Here is a 22,393-nt window from a genome sequence, read left to right on the forward strand (position 1 = left end):
ACATTTTTAACTTAACACTTTTGTCATGGACAAAATGGTAGGAGAACACTGCCATACCTCCCTTGAGTCAATTCAAAGCAGGATGAACACAGTCATCATAATTGCAGAAGAGATCTCCACGAGCTTCAGAAAATCTCTTTGCTAGGATCTGAACAGTTACCAAAATAAAGGCGATGGTCTTAAACATATTCTCAAACTTTGAGAGGGGGTGGATGTGAGAGTGAGAGAGAGAGGCACACAGAGATTTTTATTGTGTTTGATTTGGAAAAAGAGAAAAGATCAGATTCCCTTATGTACAAGTACTTGCACTCTGGAGTAGAAGCCTCATATTTCTGAGCAAAGACATCCTTGCTCCTCGTAATTTTTCTGCTAGAAAGCAAGGGAAAGTAACATCAAGTTTGCTGCAATGGATACAAACAGCAACGGAGGCAATGAACAGTCCCCTCTTTAGGAGAAATATTCAGATTCCATTTTTAAAAAGCAGCATATAAACATACCTGGAAAATGTCCGGAAGTTTTCTAAGCCTTGTTCCTTTAGACAGCAATAGGGATGGTGGTCCTTGACCAGTAATATGGTAAATATACAATTTGAACCAAACTGAGCTAACTTCTGGTATAGCTGGTCCAATATGCTGAAGAATGATTGAAAAAATTAAAAAGCATCATATGAATTGCTACTATTAAAAGTACAAATACAGGTCCAGAAAAAATGAAGAACTTTGCTATTTTAGTAGAGTTTGGTATATTTAAACAGTAACCTTTATAAGCAGATGGGCCTGACTTAATGGCTAGTAGCTGCAACATCTCACTGTTAAATGGAGAATCAAGTTTTAAACTTCAAACTCAGCTATCCCTTAGTTCATTTGATACAACAGAAGATATGAAGGACATTCCTGTTTGTAGGCTAGATTTGTTAAAGTTTACTATAGGTACAATATATTCACAGCTACTGGAAACTTGCTCAAACAATGTGGTAAACAAGCTGATTGTTATGTATAATTTGGTTACCAAATTGTTTACATTACTTTCCCTTATAATTTATATTACATGTATACAGTATGTTTTGCTATTCTAACTTTCACTGCAGAGGTTTGATTTGTGAAGCTAAGTAGTACACTAAGTAAATAAATGGAGGAAGGAAGACATAATAGCTTCACAGAGAATCATGTAATGCATTTTCTTATATTTTTGAAAGCTGATCACCCTTCTGAAATTAAGCCTATGACATCACTTCTATCACAGCCTTGTAAATCCATCTTAATTAATTTACAAATCAGGGTTGTTTCATATATTTATTTTTAATGAAAGTTTGAAAACAGATGAGAGTCTTCCTATGTCCTCCCCACACTTAGTTCTTCAAGCACCCACAAGGAGACAAGCTCCTGCTTTAGGTAACATTGACAGAATGTATCATGTGAGGGCAAGTCAACATTTAAAATACTGTAGCACTTTAATGGAGAAGCTCTAAGCCAAGAGTTCTCAAACTATGGGGGTGAGTCTCCTGGGGTAGGTCTCCCAAGGGAAGTGAAGAAATGCATTATGGGGGACAAAACCATGGGGCTTTAATTATTAAGCGAGTTCTTTCCATCAGCCACAGGTAGATGGGGCTCATGCAGAAGGGCTGTGCACACTTGGGAAGTGGGGACGGAGGGTACAGATGGAACAGGTAGTGCTACTTTAAGGAATAAATTAAGGGCTTTATTACACTACTCGTATTGTGATGGCACGATACCTTAGATGTTTTACTCAATATGAGCATGGAGTGGTAAAGTGGTTTCTAAATTAGTACTACTTCTGGAAGATGCAATATATCTATTTTATTTCCTGGCATTTATATAGTCAACATTCTAATGAAGCTACTTCTTATTAAAAAGATCCTAAAAAAATGCCTTTACATTAAAAAAAAATCTTAAACAATGAAGCACATCATCACAGACTCAGGACTCCTTTCAAAGTGTATGCTCACCTGTGGAGTGCAGCTGCTGATGGGCCGAATTTCATTGGTGAGTGGTGCCATGGAGACAAGTAGGGTATAGTTTTTGTTTAGAACTCTACTGCAGGTGGCAGGATCCAAGCCAAGTAAACTCTCACATCGTAAGAGATCCAAAGGAAAACCTACATTAATAACATTGAGTCACTTTGAATACAGCTAGAAAAGGAACATATACAACCAAAAGAGCACAAGACAGGAAACAGACAATCTTAGATTTTTCTATTCCTTCATGCTCATACCTCAATAATTAGATTTAAACAGTATTTTTCAGTACTAATAATAATTGGCAGCTTTAACATTACAATACCATTTTTAGTGAATCCATCAATAGCAACAGAACTAGCTCCAAGAGAATGAAATTCAGTGAGTGACGAGATAACCCCTTCATTCTTGAATTTGTGGTACCTTTTATAAAACTATTAGTAACTGAAAACTAAGGAAGGTTTAACAGAGGAAACCAGGAAACTCAGTCAAAACTCCATCCTTCAAATGCTCTTGTATGCCTGGGGTTTTATGGAGTGGTGTATTAGTTGTACAGGTTGCATCAGGATTCTCTGGTCTGGCAACATCCATGGTCCGGCAAGACCTCGGATGTTCCATGATCAGAGAGTCTTAGCACACTACAGGGAGGTGGGGGCCCAGGAGCCAGCGTGTGGCTCAGCTGGGCTGCAAAGGGGAGCAGGGAGACAGCAAGGGGCTCACTTGGGCTGGGGATGGGCTGGGAGCTGGCATGTGACTCAGCTGGGCTGGAGGGGGAGCCAGGAAGCCCAGAGAGGTAGTGGTGGGGGGAGGCTGAAATAACCTTTGGTGGTCCAGAAAATCCTTCATCTGGGACCAGTCAGGTCCAAAGGGAGCCGGACTAGGGACGTCCAACCTGTAGCACAATCATAACCATATGCTTATCCCTAACCACAATAAACTACAGATGAAATTTCAAACTTACAGTGTCTTTTGATTGCAGAAATTATTCTGGGGTTCAACATTTATTGTACCACTTATTTCTAAATCAAATTTGCTCACTTTACAAGTAAAAAGATGGTCTGCCATCTTGAAAGCCATGCTGTGCTCCAAGTTGTACATCACTACCAGCAACAATTCCAACAACATATAAACCAAAAAAGAAAAAAAGAAAGAAAGAAAAAAGTCTTTTCATGAGATGTGTTGGTTCTTCATGCTGAAAGTAGAAGAGCCTTGTCAGTCACTAAAGAGATGCCCTATCCTGCTTTTCAGAGCTGAGCTTTTAACATCAAATAGCTTGGCTTTTGACTGTTTAAGCTAATTCATTAACTTAACTGGGATTCAAGACTACATTCTAGGACATGTTTTATAACCATTAAAATATAAAGTTAAATTGTCACCTAACTCTGCTTACTCAGGAGCAAAATCATAGGCCAGAGAAAATGGAATAGATAAAAAGCTAGCTGCTAGTTGCTTTTTACTCAATGGCATGGAGGTGGCCAATGCCAATGTTTTGGCCAGCAAAGGATTGTGTCTAGCACCTGGAATGCTTCCCGGATTCAAGACAACCCTTACATACTGATGTACTACTACAGAGCAGTATTTAAAATTTATGCCTGAACTTGGTCTCTGACAGAGGATCGTAACTTACACCTCACTATGTATTTGACCATACGAAGACGACCTCCCTATTCAGGCCAGGTCTACGTTGCAGGAGTGAAGGTTGGTTTAAAGTATGCCACTCCAGCTACATAAATAATGTAACTGGAGTCAGCATACCTTAAGCTGAGCTTGGCACTGTCTCCACAGTGGGAGGTCAATGGGAGAAATGCTCCCATTGACTTCCCTTAATCCTCACAACAGTACAGATGCCAACAGGGATACCCTCAGCATTCAATTTAGTGTGTCTTTACTAGACCTGATAAATCAAATCCTGGAAGATCGAGCGCCAGAGCATCAATCCTCTGGTAAATTGGAGGCTTAGCCTCAGTGAGTTAAAAAAATTCAATATTAAAGAAAAATGGTTACCTGTTCTTCAAGGTGTGAGTACAGACATGTATTCCACTCAGGTATGAGTGCATGTGCACTACACCAAAACCAGAGACCCTGGTCTAGCTGTCCCTATAGGGGTAGCTCCTGCCCTACAATTTAAGGGCTGTGCCATGCCAATCTCCCTCAGTTCCATCCCATTGAATTTCAAGAGCAGAGACTCTGACACAGGGAGGATGGGTTGTGAAATGCAAGTCTGAAATACATCTTAAAGAACAGTTACAGAACCGGTAAGTAGCCATTTTTTATTTCGGTGGTTGTATGTGTATTCCACTCAGGCAACTCACAATCAGTATTTAGATTTGGGACTTTGAATCTATTTGAATAATGATTGTAGCACTGCCTTTGCAAATTTTGCATCTGACAGCGATGCTGCGGTAACTAAATGATGACTGGTAAAAGTATACATAGAGCCCCATTTCACAGTCCAACAAAATGTCCAATATTGAAACACTGTTGAAAAATGTGACTGATGTCACTGGGGCTCTCAACAATCGAGCCTGGAAAGTCTGTGGGGATGCAGACTGAGACACCCCATAAGCTGTGGCTCTTGTTGGCATGTTTCCATCTACAAATCACAGAAGGAACTGCAGCCTATTATGTGAATGATTTGTAACTTCTCATGTGACTCAACAGTCCAATCAAAGATTTGCATTTTCTTTGGCAGTTATTGCGAACTAGCTAATTAGACCGTCATAAGACGGGATTTTCAGGTCTCCGTCTCCCCCCCTTCCTTCTCCTCGTCTCTCTCAGCTCTCCTCCCCCTCCTGCCTCTCACTCAAGGGACCGCAGAGCCCAAACGGCCTGGAGCCGCTGTAATGTCGTACATCACCGCCATGCCCCCCTTCGCCTCCCACCGTGGCACTTGGCTGACTTCTGCGCCGCTCAGCCGGGCCGCCATGGGGGAGCAAGCGGAGCAAGTGGCGGTTGGGCTCCCCCATGGCAGCCCAGCCATGTACATCACTGCCCCGCCCCCTTCCCGCCGTGGCGCTCGGCTGACTGGAGAGTGTGGGGCCCAAACGGCGACTTGCGCCCCTTGCTCCCCCACGGCGGCCCAGCTGAGCGGTGCAGAAATCAGCCGAGTGCCACGGTGGGAGGCGAAGGGGGGCAGGGCAGTGACATTCACAGCCAGGGGGTGGGGCATGGAGCAGCTGTCACACCGCACGTCACCGCCCCACCTCCCTTCCCCTCGCGCCGTGGCGCTCAGCTGATTTCTGCGCCGCTCAGCTGGGCCACCGCGGGGGAAGCAAACGTCCGTGAGGGCTCCCCCGCGGCGGCCCGGCTGAGCGGTGCAGAAGTCAGCCGAGCGCCACAGCAGGAGGCGAAGGAGGGCGGGGCGGGTGACGTACATGGCCAGGCCCCACCCCCTGGCCATGTACATCACTGCCCCGCCCTCTTCCCCATCCGCCGTGGTGCTCGGCTGACTTCTGCACCGCTCAGCCGGGCCGCCGTGGGGGAGCAAGCGGCGCAAGTGGCCATTTGGGCCCCGTGCTCCCGATACAGCACAGGCCGCCCAAAGGGAACAGCCAGGATTTCAGGCAACAGCACCACTCAGAGGGAACAGCCAGAATTTCAGCATTACAGACTCACAGACACTGGGCTACTATATATATATGATGTATGCCTTTTGTTTGGGACTGCTTGCAAGCTCTTTTTTCTACAAGCTGTAGGAGATGTTTCTGTCATGGACTTTGATACCCCGATGGAGACTATGGCACCACTTGTCATGAGATTGTCACACTTGGTAAATTTGCATAAATGAAGCAGAACTATTACCTCTAGAAACATTAAGAACACATCCTGTCTGGAACACAAGAAGCCAACAGAAAGCATCAAAGTGAAATTTCAACATGTAAAAACCAAGTTATAGCAAGCCTATCAGAAGCTGTGCAAATCTGAACTGGATCAAGTTCTGTGAAGAGCTACAGAGAGCATTAGATACAGGAAACCTCAAAGTCATGGATGGCAGCCTGAAGAAGGCTGTAAGTCCTATTGTCAACAGCACAGCAGTAAAATCATTAGAGATAAGAATAAGCAATTTTCCCATTGAGTTGAAAACTATTCAGGGCTCCATGCACAAGAAAGAAACATCACCAGTGAATCATGGGATCAAATACCAACTCTACAGATCATGCCAGAGCTAGATGTAGAGCCACTGTAGAAGAGCTAAGCACAGCCACTGATTTGCCACCAAGTGGCAAGAGTCCTAGAAAATATGCCATCCCAGTGGGGAAATCTTCAAGTGTGGGAAAGAGGCTGTTACTATCTCTGGGGAAGGATATCCCTGGAGCGTGAGCTTAATGAACCCCCAAAGTCACCAGAAGGGAGCCACCCGCATGGAATGAACAAACATCACACCTTGTCTGAGACCCAATATTCAGGTTGTATTGGCACCAAGATAAAAACAAAAGTAGTCAGCACCCTGAGGACTGGCCAGGACATCACAGTCCCATTTGGTACCAACCCTGAAGACAGCACAAAAGTCAGTGTCAGTAAGCTGTACCTGAGTCAGCTTCAGTGCCAAAGATGGCAATGGTGCCAATGTACTACTCAGTACTGATAAGAAGGCAGTGCTCAATTGTCCACTGTGAGCATCAGGCAATGCTGACAACTGGGACATGTTTGTCATCACACCAGGCAGTGGTGTCTGGGCTACTGAATGCTCTTGAGCAATTAGAGAAGCAGGAACAGAGAGAGGCAACGCAAGTCTGATGCTACCTATACTCTAATGGCACAGAAACAGTTGAACTGATGCTGCCTGGATAACAGATAGCCCAGCTCCATCTCACATACCTGAAGGAGCCCAGTCTGCAGTCCTCCTGGATGAGAAGAATGACAGCTCTGAAGTAGCTGCAGTCCATTTTATGAGACCTTTTTCTCAGAGGACCTAAGGAAGAACAATGACCTGTCTTCCTCCTAGAAGAGGCAGTAGAGTCTGGCTGAGGAACTTCAGCTTGCTCCAGCTCCGAAGCTGTCTGAGAAGCTGAATAACCTGTAGGAGTCCCTTATGCCAAAGTGGGCTTCGTGGTCTGTTCTAAAAAGTATTGCTTAAGACTCAAATCCCTTGCCATCAGAGTTCTTTTCTTGAGACTCACTGATGGAGAGGTACTTCCCTAATGTACCTCTCTCCTACACACAATACACACTACTGGGAATAGCCACCCCTCACAATGGACAGTGTTTGAATTCGAATGAAGACATCCCATCACTATGACAAGTTAATCTAACTCGCATTAGGGGCACCATTAACTATAACAAAAACCCAAACAATGGAGCTAAGAAACAATGTTATGGAAAGAGCACATGAAGCACTTCAACTGTAGTTATGGGTAGTGAGAAGGAATGTCAGGCTGTCGTGTCCCTTAAATAGCCGGAGGATAGGCTAAAAACCACTGGATGCAAGCTCTGTCTCTCTGGGTATAAGGCTAGGTTCTCTGGCTTCAGAATGTGAGCTACACACTAGGGATGTTAAATATTGGTTAACTGAATAGTTGAGTAACCTCATGAATTCTTATTATGTCTCTATAGTCTATAGACTATTATGCTATAGTCTCCAGGGGTGGGACCAGCAGCCTATGTGCTCTGGCCTCACTACCGAGGAGCCTGTACCAGAGGCAGCAATGCAGGGGGGTCAGGTGGGAGCTGGTCCAGGAGCGGAGCCAGTTTAAAAAAAAAAACAGCTCCCCTTACCGACTGGATGCCTGTCCCTCTGTGTTGCTTCCTCTGATAAAGAGGCAGCAGCGTGGGGTGGCAGCAGTCCCTGTCTAAGGGGGGTCTGTGCTGCCTGCCCACCAAGCTTCTAATAAAATTTTAAATGCAGAGCCGCAGCAGGGGTAGGTCTCGGACCTGTTGTAAAACAGGACTGAGCCGGGCTTCTGGCTAAAAAACTGACTGGGAAGGAAGTGGAGAAGTGGAGAGGGAAATGCATGCAGTGTATAGCATTAACCTATAAACTTTTGCTTATAGGTTAATCGACTACACTATTATATCCCTACTGCACACACACACGTGAGTGGAATACACATCTAAAAACACTCAAAGAAGTAAACATCTGCTACCAACACATATTACACTTTTTCTATTATCTGCTGTTATACTGCAGTATAAAAGACACCTAGGCCAAACACTTTTCCCAGGTATTTTGGTGTAAATCTGTTGAAATACCATTGATATAAGACAAAGCAGTACTTGATTCACTTGCTTCCAAACAATTTGCCCTATAGAACAGAGTAATACAGCTGAATCAGAGTGGGTAAAAATTGATGATTAATAAAAAAAAATTAAATCAATAAAATTCTAAATATCCCATTTAAAAATAACAGTTACAATTAAATCTCATCACAAACATGCTACACATACACTTAGTGTCTCACAAAAATAAATTAATGGCTCTAGTCTGTCTAGCCTAATTACCAGCTCTTGCTTCTTGAAAGTTCTGGGCTTTCAACTTCTGTTTCTCAGCAGACTAAAAAGTAATATGTTCAAAGAAAGACAAACTGGATAAGTTTGTTCTGTGATTATGTGATGGTGGACCTTCAACCAAACATGGCAAAGGCGTTAGTTAAGACATAATATATAGGAAAGGACAGAGGCAGCATAGAAAGGAACAAAGGAACAATGGAAAGGAAAAAAAAAAAGAACATTATTCAGCACAGACACCGTACTATATTTCCACCACACTTGTCACATAAAAACTGACATAGCTTCTGTTCGTAAGACACACCTTTTCAGGGAATATTTTGAAGAAATTTATTCTCTGGGTAAAAAGGAAAACATGTCAAATGTAAGCAGTGCAAGATGATGCAATGCTTAGCTGCAAGAATGAATCATCATAAGCAAAACGGCTTACTGGGAGAAAATTATGTGAATGAAAATGGGGATATGACTAAGTGGATCAACTTAAATCATTCACTTTGCAATGTATTATTCTTGAAGACTCTTTCTATGCCTTTTAGTATAAGTGTGATTTGACAAGTAAATTCCCAAGCTGTTTGCTGTTTTGGATGTTGCTAGAAAAAAAGTGTATCTTAGCTAATTCTTATGATTTAATTAGTTAACTGGGTTTAGAATCTGTTATTCAAGAATACAATACAGAAAGATGCAGCAAGAGAAATCCAGAATTGCCAGTTGTCACTGAGTATCATTTTCTTATTTTATATTACATGCCCCTTATTCTGGAACTTCATAGCCACAGACCATAATAGTGATTCCATACATCTATTCCCTATTTTACTTCAGCATAATTCAGCTTTTCCAAGGAAACTCAGTTCTATACTTGTTTTCTCAAAAAAACAGAATGGCTAATGAAGTTAGTGGCACTTACTCCAAATTAAGTGCACTCTTAGCACAATTTTATCTTTTCCGGAAATTTGATTTAAATCAATTATTTTTTTGATTGCTTAAATTGTGATTTAAATCAACGATTTAAACTGCCTTGATTTAAATCAATCCAGCCTAAGCTAAATATGATTAGGCCATTAGAAGGGAGAATCATAAATAGTATGATTTTCCCTTCTAATGGCCTAATCCTATAAAGGTGCTGGGCACCTAAATTTCCCAAATATGTTTAGTATGGGAAATGCTTAGCACCTTGAAGGATCCATGCCCTTACCTGTTAAAACAAAAATCAACCTTACTAATAGATTTAGACATCACAGAATTGTAATTCTGGGATACATTCCAGGTCTATGGAGATAACTGAACTTAAAGTTTTGTGGTTTCATCTTGATGGATTTTTTTCAGGGAAGCATGTTTAAATTTGTTTCCAAGGGAGAGGGATTTTTACAGGCATAAAGAGTAACTGGGCATTTAGCTTGTGAGCGAGGGGTGGGGACAATGCGAGTTGTGCCTAGCTCCTCTTTGTGCCTTTGAAATATCTCTACTTAGGAATATTTCTGCATGACTAAATGCACACTCTTATTCTCTTCAAATATGTGAGGTTTGGAACCGGCTCCCTCCCATGCCAGCCCAGTTTGTCCTTGGTCTTGCAGCGAAATCAAGCTAGTGCTCTGAACACTAGTCTAATGCCATGTAAGTAACTGATTTGTGGCAAGGAAGCACAAAACAGGAAGCAGTGGACTGAAAGGCCCTATTTCAGGAAAGCACCCCATTAAAAAAGGGCACCTAATGAGAAAACTCTTATTTAAAGAAAATACTTGATATATAAACAAACAATGCCAACAGACTGGACAATTTTTCCAAAACAGTAACTTTCACTGTACCATTTGGTTGCTCAGGTTGTGCAGCTTGTGCCACTAGGTCCTTGTTATGCCTCAAAAACAGTATTGTGTTTCTCAGAGTTAGTGCATGATCAAAATATCTCTGGGCCTCCCCTTCACCTGTGCTTTGAACCTAAACAAAAAATATTAACATGTACATTTTTTGTAAATTCGTTTCACAAATAGTTACATTAATACGTTATTACAAACATTCTATATTCAGCTGGAAAAGCTTGTCAAATACTGTAACATATGCATGTGACAGACATAATACTGATGAAGAAGAGGAATCAAAAAAATTAAATCAAACAGCTTCACTTATAGTGTATCATCATTGTTCAACATAAATTACCACTTAAGGGCCTTCTGGGAAAGAATGCCATAATAAAGGTAGAGCTATCATAGCAATTACAGGAAAAAAAAAAATCTACAAATGTTCAACCTTATAGTCATCCTAAGGAATTGATTTGTTTAGTTAGATATAAGTTCTAAACATTTTAAAGGTTTAAAAGAATTAAATTAAAAAAAAAAAAGGTCTGGCAAGTTGTGGTCTGCAAATTCCAATTTTTAATGGTAAAGTTTTCAAAAGTCTATGCACATTTAGATACCCAAATCCAGAACACAAAAAGCCAATGCTAGCACACAAGTTAATGTGTATGCACTCGTGTATCTATAAATGCATGCAAAATAGGGCTTATTAGGTTCAGTGTATTTGAGTATCTTCACTTGGTGACTTTTTTTAGGGCCACATTATCGGAAGTTCATGTATAAAAGTATAGTCACTATGAGAACAGATATATAAGGCAGTCACCATTTTAACGGGACATAAACTGAGGATAGCATATTCCCCACTCAGCTGTTCCGACAAATATTATTACGCACAAAAAAGTAATAAGGCTCCAAAAAGTAAAGTACATGATCAAACACACACATTAAATACTGATATTGTAAAACATAACCCACATAAAACATGTTAAGCTCTGAAAGCTTTATACTATGAGGGTTACCTTTTCAAGTTCCACAAGAAAACTATCCAGAGACTCATCTGACAATTTTCCAACTTCAAACATAGTTACTGCATGACTTTTCAAGTTCTGCAATGATATAATCCAAATATAGTGTATATAAGATTTTTTTCTCAGATTCTTATCACTGAGAGTGGGAGATTTAACATACATGTTTTATAAAGTAACAGAATTTGCTTAAACAAATTACCATTAAAACTGCTAAACAATTGCCACAAAAGGTACTAATATCATTAGAGATGCCACGTACTAGAAGACAAAATAGTTTCTACACATTGACAAATTGAACAATCTGACATACTGGTGAAAGATTCCCCATCATTAGAAAGGCAGTGAGAGTTGAATCAAACAGAAAGGCAATACGCTTTGTGTGTCCACTAGACAGATTCAAGCTGCTCACGCTGGCTGTGTCAGCTAATAAAACAAAGAAAGAATTTGTTAAATAAAATAAATAAGATTACTATAAAAACATTTTCTTTAAGCAAGACTTAAAATCGTAAAACTAGATCTATGTATGAACTAAACAAATAAATAACACGCCCACTGTACCATACTGAGTCTTATAAACATGTCCTTTACCACTATCACAACACTATGTAACACTTATCCAATTAAAAATTTAATATTGTGGTAATTTTATTTCCATTTAGGAAGAATTCTACTAACATTCATAATGCAGATTGATTAAAACAACTGTTTTTTGAGGTGGGGAGATATAACTTAAAAATAAAAAAGGGGAAAAAACTCAAATATTTGATGTTAAGTATTTATACATACACCTCCCGCCCCCTCCATATATGATGTTATAACTATAAGTAATTATTATGTATGTGTCAAGGCATTTTATAAACAACCAATTGATTCTAATATATCAATTCAATATGGGTACTAACCTGGGTCATCTTGACTGTTTGTGTCAGTATCTGTAGCTGATGAACAAGCTTCCTGTACAGGACTCCTGTTTTCCCCACTGTCCCATGCAAGCAACATCTTTTGAGGATCTAAAGTACTCCTATTAAGATAAAGCCTGTGTCTATTATCACCATAGCCCCATGGCAGTAGTTCTGCATGCTAATCTCATGATATCTAATGCTTGCTCACTGACAGATTATGAAAACCACTATAAATACTATCCAAGCCAGATCAAACATTTCACACTAACATAGTAAGTATATTTATTGATCCAGCTTCTGCCCTCAAACTAGCCTGTAGTCAGAGATTTACAATCTTCAACTGATTTACAATCTTCAGTCTTCAAGACCCAACAGGATTGCCAGAGCACCCAAGTACACAGTCTGATTTAAAACCAGAAAGTACTCTAAGCCAAAATGTCAATTTTATAGTAATATTTGGAGCACTTGTCAATGAATGTTACCACCAATAATATATACCCAAGAGCTACATGTGCGTTATCTTCATTTTATATATTGAAAATGAAGAAAAATAATTAAGTTATGACTAAGACCACAAAGGGAATCACAGTGCCAGAATCAAGGGTGAAACTTAGTATGTCCTACCTGGCAGCTCAGTTGTCAAAACTATATTTTTCAAATATCTCAAGAAACATGGCAAGATACTTACTTTAGTCTATTTATAGACGGGATGTTCCTCCATGATGAATGAAGATTTTCCAGATTCATTACTTGGCCTTTTTTGTGGGCAAAACCCAATCGACAATACATGGACACAGCATTCTGAAGAAACAAAGATATCAATAAAAGACTACTAAGTGTCATAATGTAGTTTTAGCATCTATTTAAGAAGCCGTGTAGTAAAACATTGGAGGGTTTTTACTTTAGACAATTAGATGCTGTGGATATAGTGTTCAGACATACCTTCACCAATGATAAATCTATTTCTAGAACATTTGCAAGCTGAAAAATAGGAAAAGATATGAGACAAAATAAAAATAGTTAATAAGTGATTCCTGTGTTATTGCTATGCACTACTCTTTTTGCCAAGGAAAAGGTAGTGCCACTTACAGAGGGGGAAATGTTATCTGCTTTTCTATTTTTTTTTTTAAACTTAGCTACTTGCACATTCAATAAAGCACAGACTCATCTCTGGAAAGCTACACATGCAGCAGTATGGTTGTGCAGGTAGACACTGACAACAGGAAAAGCATTTATTGGTAATTCACAAGCCTGTTTCTTGGTCCTTCCGGTTTCCCCCGCCACCCTGATGCAGAAACAAGCTAAGCATTACTAACCTCTGCCACATTAGTATGTTCATCTATTGAAACAAATATCTTGTAGAGAAGAGTTTCAAAGTAATCACCTTGCAGTCTGTTCATTACAAAACCTTCAAGCGGAGGCACTGGAAAGAAGAATTATTTTATTACTATTGTTTAAGAACTTAAAGTTTTCAGAATATTTTGATTGCTTAAAAGTTAGGTTATGTTTAAAAAAAGTCTTCTAACAAACTTTATTCTAGTTCAGACTGTGAGGTAATTTACAGTATTTTCCCTCCAAGTTCAAATTTAGTCATTGAGCTTCTTTGGTGTCTTTCCAATTCTATACACCTTCCAAAATTTAACTCAGCTAGAAAACTCAAATCATTCTATGAAATATTTACACTCAACAATTGTCTAAATCACAAGTTTTCCTGTTGATATATTCTCCCACAACAGCTAAAGCCATTCTGTCCAGCCATATTGTAAGACCCCACTTAAGTCAACTTGCAGTCAACAACCCATCACCTGTAAAAAAATATTAAACCACTCCAAAGCCACTTAAACACAATTAAAGCCTGTCCTTGAAATTCCATCCAAAATATGTGGGGAGCTAGTGCAGCACTCAAAAAATAGTAATTGCTTTCTGCATGTTGTATAAATTATTCATTGGGCAGCCACATGGTGGAGCCAGCTTTCAAACTAGTTCCTCTCACATACTGGCTCCTATGGAGCTACCTACCCCCCGGTCTGCTCCCTCTGTAACAGTGGTTACACATTTACAAATGAAGACCCCATTTCATATTTCTATGAAAGACTTTTTTACACTAGGGATGTTAACAATCAGCACTCAAAAAAATGAAACCAAGTTTTCAGGAATCAATCTCTTCCCAAGAAAACATAGCTAGTACTTCTAAAACATGCACTCACCTGCTATACAACTGTCATCAGATATTGGTACATCAAGGTAAATAAATCCTTTATTATATAAACCTTTAAAAATAAAAAGATATATTTACTCAAGTATTAATGATATTAGTAGATGCTACACTTTTACATCCATTCAGGAAGTTTTATCCTCTCCCATGCCTTGCCCCAGAATTATATATAATTACACAGCTATGCACAGACCCAGAACAATAACTAGACATTACATTAAAGCAAAATCCTAAATTATTCACAGCACAAAGATAAGGTACAATTTGACTGGCAACAATATATTCACTTCAGAAACAGGGATCAGGATAGTAATAGGGTACGGGATAAAGGGTGATCAAAAATTAAAGGCAACTATGTTTATTGCAGAGATACAGGATATATCTAAACCACGGTTAATCTGGATTCTGAGTTTTAGTTTTTACCCTCTACCATCCACATAGAAAGACCTCTGACTCAGGTTTACCTTGCTAGGCATTTGTGTTGGAGTCTGAGCTCTAGTTTTAATTGGACAGGAACCCACAGTTAAGATACAGACTTAAGTCACTCAAGTGTGGATAGCCCCCCCAAGCCTTCCCACAAGCCACCCTCACCTGAAGGACAGACAAGTTCTCTCACAAATAACTAGGAAACAATCCTAGAGTGTATCAGCTCAGAGAACCAATGTGCATCTAGGGATGGTCTAGACAGTACTGGGTCCTGCCATGAGGGCAGGGGACTGGACTTGATGACCTCTCGAGGTCCCTTCCAGTCCTAGTATTCTATGATTCTATGAATATACATGGGAACACTGAAATAGTGAGGACACGGTAATAAGGGTAAAGCTTTGTAATAGGGATACTTGCACTAGGACTAAGATGAACTGAGTAGTCAACGTGGGTGCCAATCACCCACATAATTGTGCAGCATGAACATAGCTATGGAGAGGGAGTTCAACGAGCAAGCCCCAGAGAGCACATTTCAACATAACAACCTAAGAGACCTGGCTGTTACTTTAAGAATTTTATCATGAGCTAATAAAGCACAAACATTGCTCAGCAAGTGAATTAGGTGTCTGTTTATCTCTGATCCTTGATCAGAGAGCTCATCTATTCCCAATTCAGTATAGCAGAAAGGACACAATGAGCACTTAAATAAAAATACATATATATTTAAAAGTAACTCCTTATTCTGGTGTCCAAGCATTTTATTTAGCCCAGGATAGGACATTTGAGGATAGCTACCTCAAAAGTTACCACCTCCAAAAAGGAAAATAAGAAACAGTAGAAATTTTCACAAGTAAATTGCCAGGCCAACAGGCAACCAGGCAAGCAAGCTTGATAAGGCAGTTTTAGTACTATAAGGATTTGAGTTACAGCTGTACATAATATTTTAGAAATACAGCTTAAACAGAATTCAGACTGGAATCCTGTTTTATGGTAGGAACTGCATTGCCTTTGAAAAAATAAAGATACACACTATACATTATGGACTACATCAGCGATGGGCAAAGTAGGCTAGTATGTGGGTGCATAAGTGGCCCTCCATCTCAGGCTGTGTCCAGACTCAGGGTTTTTTTCGAAAAAAGTAGCCTTTTTTCGAAAAAACCTCACCTGCGTCTAGACTGTAGCCGCATTCTTTCGAAATTAAATCGAAAGAACGCAGCTTTTCTTTCGGTGGCGGTAAACCTCAATTTACGAGGAAGAACGCCTTCTTTCGAAAGTTCCTCTTTCGAAAGAAGGCGTTCTTGAATGTAAATAGGGCTTCTTCGAAAGAGAGCATCCAGACTCACTGGATGCTTTCTTTCGAAAAAGCAAGCCACTTTTTCGAAAGTTCAACGTGCAGTCTAGACGCTCTCTTTCGAAAGTATCTTTCGAAAGAGCGTCTTTCGAAAGAGGCTTGCAGTCTAGACATAGCCTCAGTGGGCTGCAAGATTGTTGCAACCAAGACACTTAGAATTTGGGGGGAGAGTGCCAATTGAATTTGGGGGGAGGGTGCCAATTGAACTGCAGCAGCACTTTGATTGGATGCAGAGAGAACACATGCCTCTCACAGTTAACATTGTATGCAATCAGCACACATCTCACTTCACATGTCCTTGCTCTATATGCATGTCTCTTTAATAATACTGGTAAGAAAAGAAAAAAACAACGTGAATGGAAACCAGCAGAATCTGGCAACCCTATGCATGGGCAACAGTCAACAAAATGTCTCGCAGGTCACACACAGAACTCCCAATGGCCTGCATGTGGCCCCTGGGCTGCAAGTTGCCCACTGGTGAGCTACACACTGACAAGTCTGCACAGAGTAGGTAGCAACCCAGACAGGCTGATAAGCATGTATAATACAAGGTAGCCTTTGTCATAGGCCAGGAAGATGCATGGTAAGCTGAACAACTCAAAGTGGGGTGATTTTATTGCTTTTTCCAGGCATTATGTTCATTGCTGGTGCAAGTTCTCACTTGCTGTGTATGGCAGCTTACACACAACAGATCTGAGGCTATCCAAACCTCTCACATAAAAGTCCACATTTTCCACCCACAAAACAGGGCAGAATCCAATGTTAGGCACACTGCTGTTTGCACACTGAGTCTGCATCCTTTTCTTTCCTCAAGCACAGGCAGTACTTCACCCTAAATATCTCGAAGGATCGCTGTCAGCATTTTCACAGTTTTTTGGAGTTTTGTGTTTCTGAAACCCTCTACTGTTCTTGCATCCATTCAAAAGCTTGAATTAATCTCCCACTCTTTCTACAAATAGGTTTTGTCCTGTTCCATTTAACAAACATTGAACTTTTTCCTGCTCTTCTCATGGGGCGGAATACACAGTATAGAACAGTTTTATTTGCTATCTTATTTGCCATCAGCAACATCAGTGCCACCAATGGATTATGTACAGACAACTCAGAGAAAAACAACTAACAGAGTTAGTCACATTACGCTCCCTCTGCTGAACATAATGACTAGATTCAAAATATGTTTTCTATGAAAAAAAAATGGACAGACACACAGTTTCTCAGCCTGAAATTGGTAGATCTTTGGGAAATCAGTATAAGATTGTCCCAACTAGATCATGATATTCTTAAAAGGGGCCCACATTTGCTATTTGATACTGCTCTTCAGAACAGAATCAATTACTATTTTAAATGCTCTCCTCTCGCCAAATAGTATACATTTGATGAGTAACAGTAAATTGAAACAATGTGTCTCTCTCATTTGGGTCAATAGAACCCTGAATTCTATACACGCATAAGTACAGTAAAACTCCAATAGTACGGCATCCGATAGTCCGGCACTCCTGATAGTCCGGCATCAAAATGGCAAGAACCTAGTGAGTGAGCTTTGGCAAAAAAAGAGAGTCACAAGGTAACAGCGGCAGCAGCTGAACTGAGCAAAAAGGGTAAAAAAGGCTTAAAAAAACTAAAACATTACAGTATACTGTATACAGTATGTACAATAAAAAGGGTTAAGAACACTTTATATACAGTACATAATGTATACAGTATAAATAAAAAACCTGCTTATAGTACCTCCTGATAGTCCGGCATATCTGATAATCCAGCACCACCTAAATCCCATAGGTTCCGGATTATCGGAAGTCTACTGTATGAGATTTCGTCTAATGTGTCATTGTGAGGAAGCCATTGTGTCATTTCAAATAGAAATAATGACATCTGTCAAAATATATACTGCTAGGAATCAATGTTATGCTATTTATGAAACATTGCTTCTAGGTGATTTGGGGTTTAACTGTTTGGGTATGTCTACACTTGCACCCTAGTTCGAACTAGGGATGCAAATCCAGGCATTCGAAATAGTAAATGAAGACAGGATTTAAATATCCCGCGCTTCATTAGCATAATCTCAGCCGCAGAACCCAGCTGATTTGAAAGTGAAAGTGTGCTCCGGGCCGCGTTAGTTCGAATCAACCAAGGAGCTTGATTCTAACTAACGCGGCCCGGAGCACACTTTCACTTTCAAATCAGCTGGGTTCCGAAACAGTGCGCGGCCAAGATTATGCTAATGAAGCGCGGGATATTTAAAACCCGGCTTCATTTACTATTTCGAATGCCTGGATTTGCATCCCTAGTTTGAATTTGGGTGCAAGTGTAGACATACCCTTTCTCTTTTCCTCCACTCTTGTTTTATTCCATAGTATTTTCTTTCCATCTCATATCTTACTAAATGCTAAAAGCTTCTATGTTCCTTTTACTCCTACTTTGAACTGGTCTTCAAATTCTTCCTCAATAAATTCTACAGTATATAGAAATGCCACATTTGTTAAACACTTACTGTGAACTACATTGTAGTCTAGTGATCCAGCAAGCTGAGGACCTGAATCAATTATTTTATCAATAACAGATTTCTCCGATGCAGTACAAATCTATGTAAAAGAAAACATGTTAATTTCTAGTAAGATCTGTCTATACATTTTCATACACAGTCATTCAAAATTAAAAGTTGTCAATTTTAAATCAGTGAAAACTAATAAAGGCATCTTTTCACAAGGAAGTTAGTATATGATCAATAGGTTTAAGCTTGCCATAGTAGTTTAGTTTGTTACTCTTGTCTCTGCAGAAGTAACCTCATTTCAAGGTTACACATGCCTCTTGAAGGTTTATTTAGTTTACAGCTTGCTGAAGATTTAATAAGTGAAGTTCAGATTAAAATAGAGGTTTTCAAATTCACTGATGATAGTTTATTTCTATTCTATTCTAGTTTATTTTTATTTTAGGATTCCATAACTGCAAAATGATTTAAATAGAGGTGTTGTATTTTGATCCTAAACTTATCCTATTTTAGAACTGTTATAGTTCAATAAGCTGTATTGAAAATATACAGCTAAAAAGATGAGCATTGTATCTGAAATGTACTAAATTCCATCCAAACTTCTCAATCCCTGCTTTGAACAATTTACAATCTAAATGAGAAAAGCAACATAACACAATTGTTTCTTTTTGTTTCTTAAATCATGTTCATCGTACAGTTCATGGACATTCGTTTAAAGAAAAATGTCTTTCATGGTGATACTGAAATAAGTTTGATACCACATAACCCAGGAATCAGAATTTACAGGAAAAGAGAAAGTATACCCATCTAAAAATCCCTTACCACTATTTCCGTAAGAAATTCTACTACATTAAGAGATAAACAGTACAGATTTGTAATTTTCCCCCATTCTCTCAGTAATTAGTGTCTTAATTTGGTTGAACACAATACCTTGATGTCATCCTCTGTGATGTAGCCAGCCTGCACCACCCACCAGGCCTCTATAGCAATCTCCACAGGCTTTACCGGTAGCAGATCACGAGCAGTTTTCCTTCTGAAAAATTTCTGTAGTGGTACAATCCATATGAGATTGTACAAATTAAATGTTATTGATTATATATAGAGATGTCAGCAATGTCCTTTACACCATAAAACAACTATTTCTAAATGCTCATTCTCAGAGTACTTAATATTCAAGCATTAAACAAACATTTCAGGATACCTTAGTAGGTGGGAAGACTGCAGTCTTTATTCTTAAACCCCAAAGGAATGCACATGTATATAGCATACAGGGATACAGATCAATGTTCCCTGTAAACTGTGCACTTGTGTGGCCAATCAGGAGAGAATCAACTGGGCAGCATTTGAATAACAGAGGGCCACAAGTAGGCTTTTTGTTTCTACTGGTGGGGCATATTTGCACATGCTTCGGTACACAAAAAGAAAAAATGTTTCTGCACACGAAAAGAAAAAATACACACGTGGATGGAAAAGATTGGTGTGAGCAGTGATAAAGATGTGTTAAAAAATCCTCTCCTCCAAATCAAATAAAAGTGGGAAAATGAAGATTTACCCGCAGTTTTTAAGCTTTCACATAAGTCAATTTGCATGTGAGTGTACATATTTAATTAAAAAATGAAAACTGTACTGAAATTGCTAGTATGAAGTCCAGGCACACAAGCATTTTAAGAGCAAAAAAGCAGAGACTGAAAATACAGGATAGCATACAACATATCAAATGTGGAGTGTTGTTGTAGGCAGAATACTTTATAAAACTAATAAAGCATCATAAAATCACATATTGTTTATTTCTAATGACAATTATACTATTCTAGAGTAGCTTGATGCTGTGAGCTACTATAAACTTCAGTTCATGAAAGAACTGCTAGAGGGTGCTGTTGTATTGATGCAGATAAGATTACTCTTCTCACATTAAATATAGCCCTAATCTGTTTGTTTCACTCAGCCAATACTACATTCTTTAAAAAGAAAATACTGTTGCAAACTGAGCTCATAAAAAGGGCTAGATCATGCAGATATCAATCAGGAGATAATCTGATGTAATTAGCGGAACTGCTTACAAAAAAAAAAAAAAAAAAAAAAAGGACTGCATGATCAGATCCAACACTGCATCCTCTAACACAGTATGTGAGCAGTATGCAAACTAAACAGAATTTACACTAGCTACTTTTGATTATAAACTTGAGGCATATAGGGAAAACTATGCTCTCAATTATACCAGCATAAATATGGAATAACTCCACCAATGCCCATAGATATTACTTCAGATTTGCACTTGTCAAAAGAAGAATTCAGTCCCAGTCTTTGTCTAAGGCTATGTCTAGACTGCAAGCCTCTTTCGAAAGAGGCTCTTTCGAAAGATACTTTCGAAAGAGCCTCTTTCGAAAGAGAGCGTCTAGACTGCACGCGGAACTTTCGAAAAAGCAAGCCGCTTTTTCGAAAGAAAGCACCCAGTGAGTCTGGATGCTCTCTTTCGAAGAAGCCCTATTTACATTCAAGAACGCCTTCTTTCGAAAGAGCACTTTCGAAAGAAGGCGTTCTTCCTCGTGAAATGAGGTTTACCGCCGTCGAAAGAAAAGCCGCGTTCTTTCGATTTAATTTCGAAAGAATGCGGCTGCAGTCTAGACGCAGGTTAAGTTTTTTCGGGAAAAGGCTACTTTTTCCGAAAAAACCCCTGAGTCTGGACACAGCCTAAGAGAGCACCTTGGACATAATATAGTACTGAAGTAGTAGTAACAACAAACAAAGCTGGCGATTTTTTTTTTTTTTTTTTTTGCTTTTTATCACAATTACAAATATTATAATGGCTTTGAAGAAACATACATATATTACTGTATTAGCACATGAAATATTATGTATCCTATCCCTACCTACAACAGTTTTGTCAAGATGCTGCCAGGAACAGAGAAGCAGGATCCACATTTAGGGTGTGTCTAGACTACAGGGTTTTTTCAAAAAAAAGTAGCCTTTTTAAAAAAAAACCGGCACCTGCGTCTAGACTGCAGCCACATTCTTTCAAAAGTAAATCGAAAGAATGCGGCAGTTTTTTCAATCACAATAAACCTCATTCTACGAGGAATAACACCTTTTTTCGAAAGTACTCTTTCGAAAAAAGGCACTATTGAATGCAAACTGTCCTTTTTTGAAAGAGCATCTAGACTCTCAAAAAAGCGGCTCGCTTTTTCAAAAAAATCTGCTTGTAGTCTAGATGGTCTCTTTCGAAAAAGCCTCTTTTGAAAGAGGCCTGTAGTCTAGATGTAGCCTTAGAATAGATGGAAAGAAAGTTAAAAGCAAAAAAAAACTTACTTTTGATGACCTACACTGGTTCATTAGATCAATGTACTGGTTTCTTCCTATACCAAGAAGCCGTAGACCTGTGAAGTAAATGTTCGATTTTCTTTATGAAAAAAATATTTTTTAATTGAAGATGTGAGAATTTGTTATTCCAATTTTTAAAGCAGTTCTGAATTTCATGAATGTTTTCAATACTTCCTTTTTTTACAGAAAGATCAACTAGTCTCACATGCGACATAACACAGTCCATAGAATTTCCCAAAGGTAATTCCTAGAGTAGATTATTTTGAAAAAAATTGGCTACAATATCATCTGGAGAGCGCATGTTCATGATTATTCACCATGACCCCCAAATCTACAAAGTCACTGCTTCCGAGGATTGAGACCCCCATCCTGCAAGTACAGCCTACATTCTTTGTTCTTATGGTACATATTTATATTTAGTCTTATTAAAACACATGGGCTGTGTCTACACTGCGCCCA

General features: G+C 39.3%; 1 protein-coding gene across 1 annotated transcript in view; it reads right to left on the reverse strand.

Annotated features, from left to right (window-relative positions):
* FAM91A1 (family with sequence similarity 91 member A1) overlaps nucleotides 1-22,393 on the reverse strand; it is a 60,995-nt gene that overhangs the window by 25,623 nt on the left and 12,979 nt on the right. Inside the window, exons 5-17 of the mRNA XM_075920161.1 lie at nucleotides 21,923-21,990; nucleotides 19,547-19,660; nucleotides 18,620-18,710; nucleotides 14,344-14,406; nucleotides 13,453-13,559; nucleotides 13,079-13,117; nucleotides 12,825-12,937; nucleotides 12,137-12,255; nucleotides 11,545-11,657; nucleotides 11,226-11,312; nucleotides 10,222-10,351; nucleotides 1,967-2,115; nucleotides 498-632 (exon numbers count right to left, since the gene is read on the reverse strand). Of these exons, the coding sequence (XP_075776276.1) occupies nucleotides 498-632; nucleotides 1,967-2,115; nucleotides 10,222-10,351; nucleotides 11,226-11,312; nucleotides 11,545-11,657; nucleotides 12,137-12,255; nucleotides 12,825-12,937; nucleotides 13,079-13,117; nucleotides 13,453-13,559; nucleotides 14,344-14,406; nucleotides 18,620-18,710; nucleotides 19,547-19,660; nucleotides 21,923-21,990 (1,328 nt within the window). The remainder of the gene's footprint in view (nucleotides 1-497; nucleotides 633-1,966; nucleotides 2,116-10,221; nucleotides 10,352-11,225; nucleotides 11,313-11,544; nucleotides 11,658-12,136; nucleotides 12,256-12,824; nucleotides 12,938-13,078; nucleotides 13,118-13,452; nucleotides 13,560-14,343; nucleotides 14,407-18,619; nucleotides 18,711-19,546; nucleotides 19,661-21,922; nucleotides 21,991-22,393) is intronic.

Source organism: Pelodiscus sinensis, chromosome 2 (genome assembly GCF_049634645.1).
Source record: "Pelodiscus sinensis isolate JC-2024 chromosome 2, ASM4963464v1, whole genome shotgun sequence".
Classification (NCBI taxonomy): Eukaryota; Metazoa; Chordata; order Testudines; family Trionychidae; genus Pelodiscus; species Pelodiscus sinensis.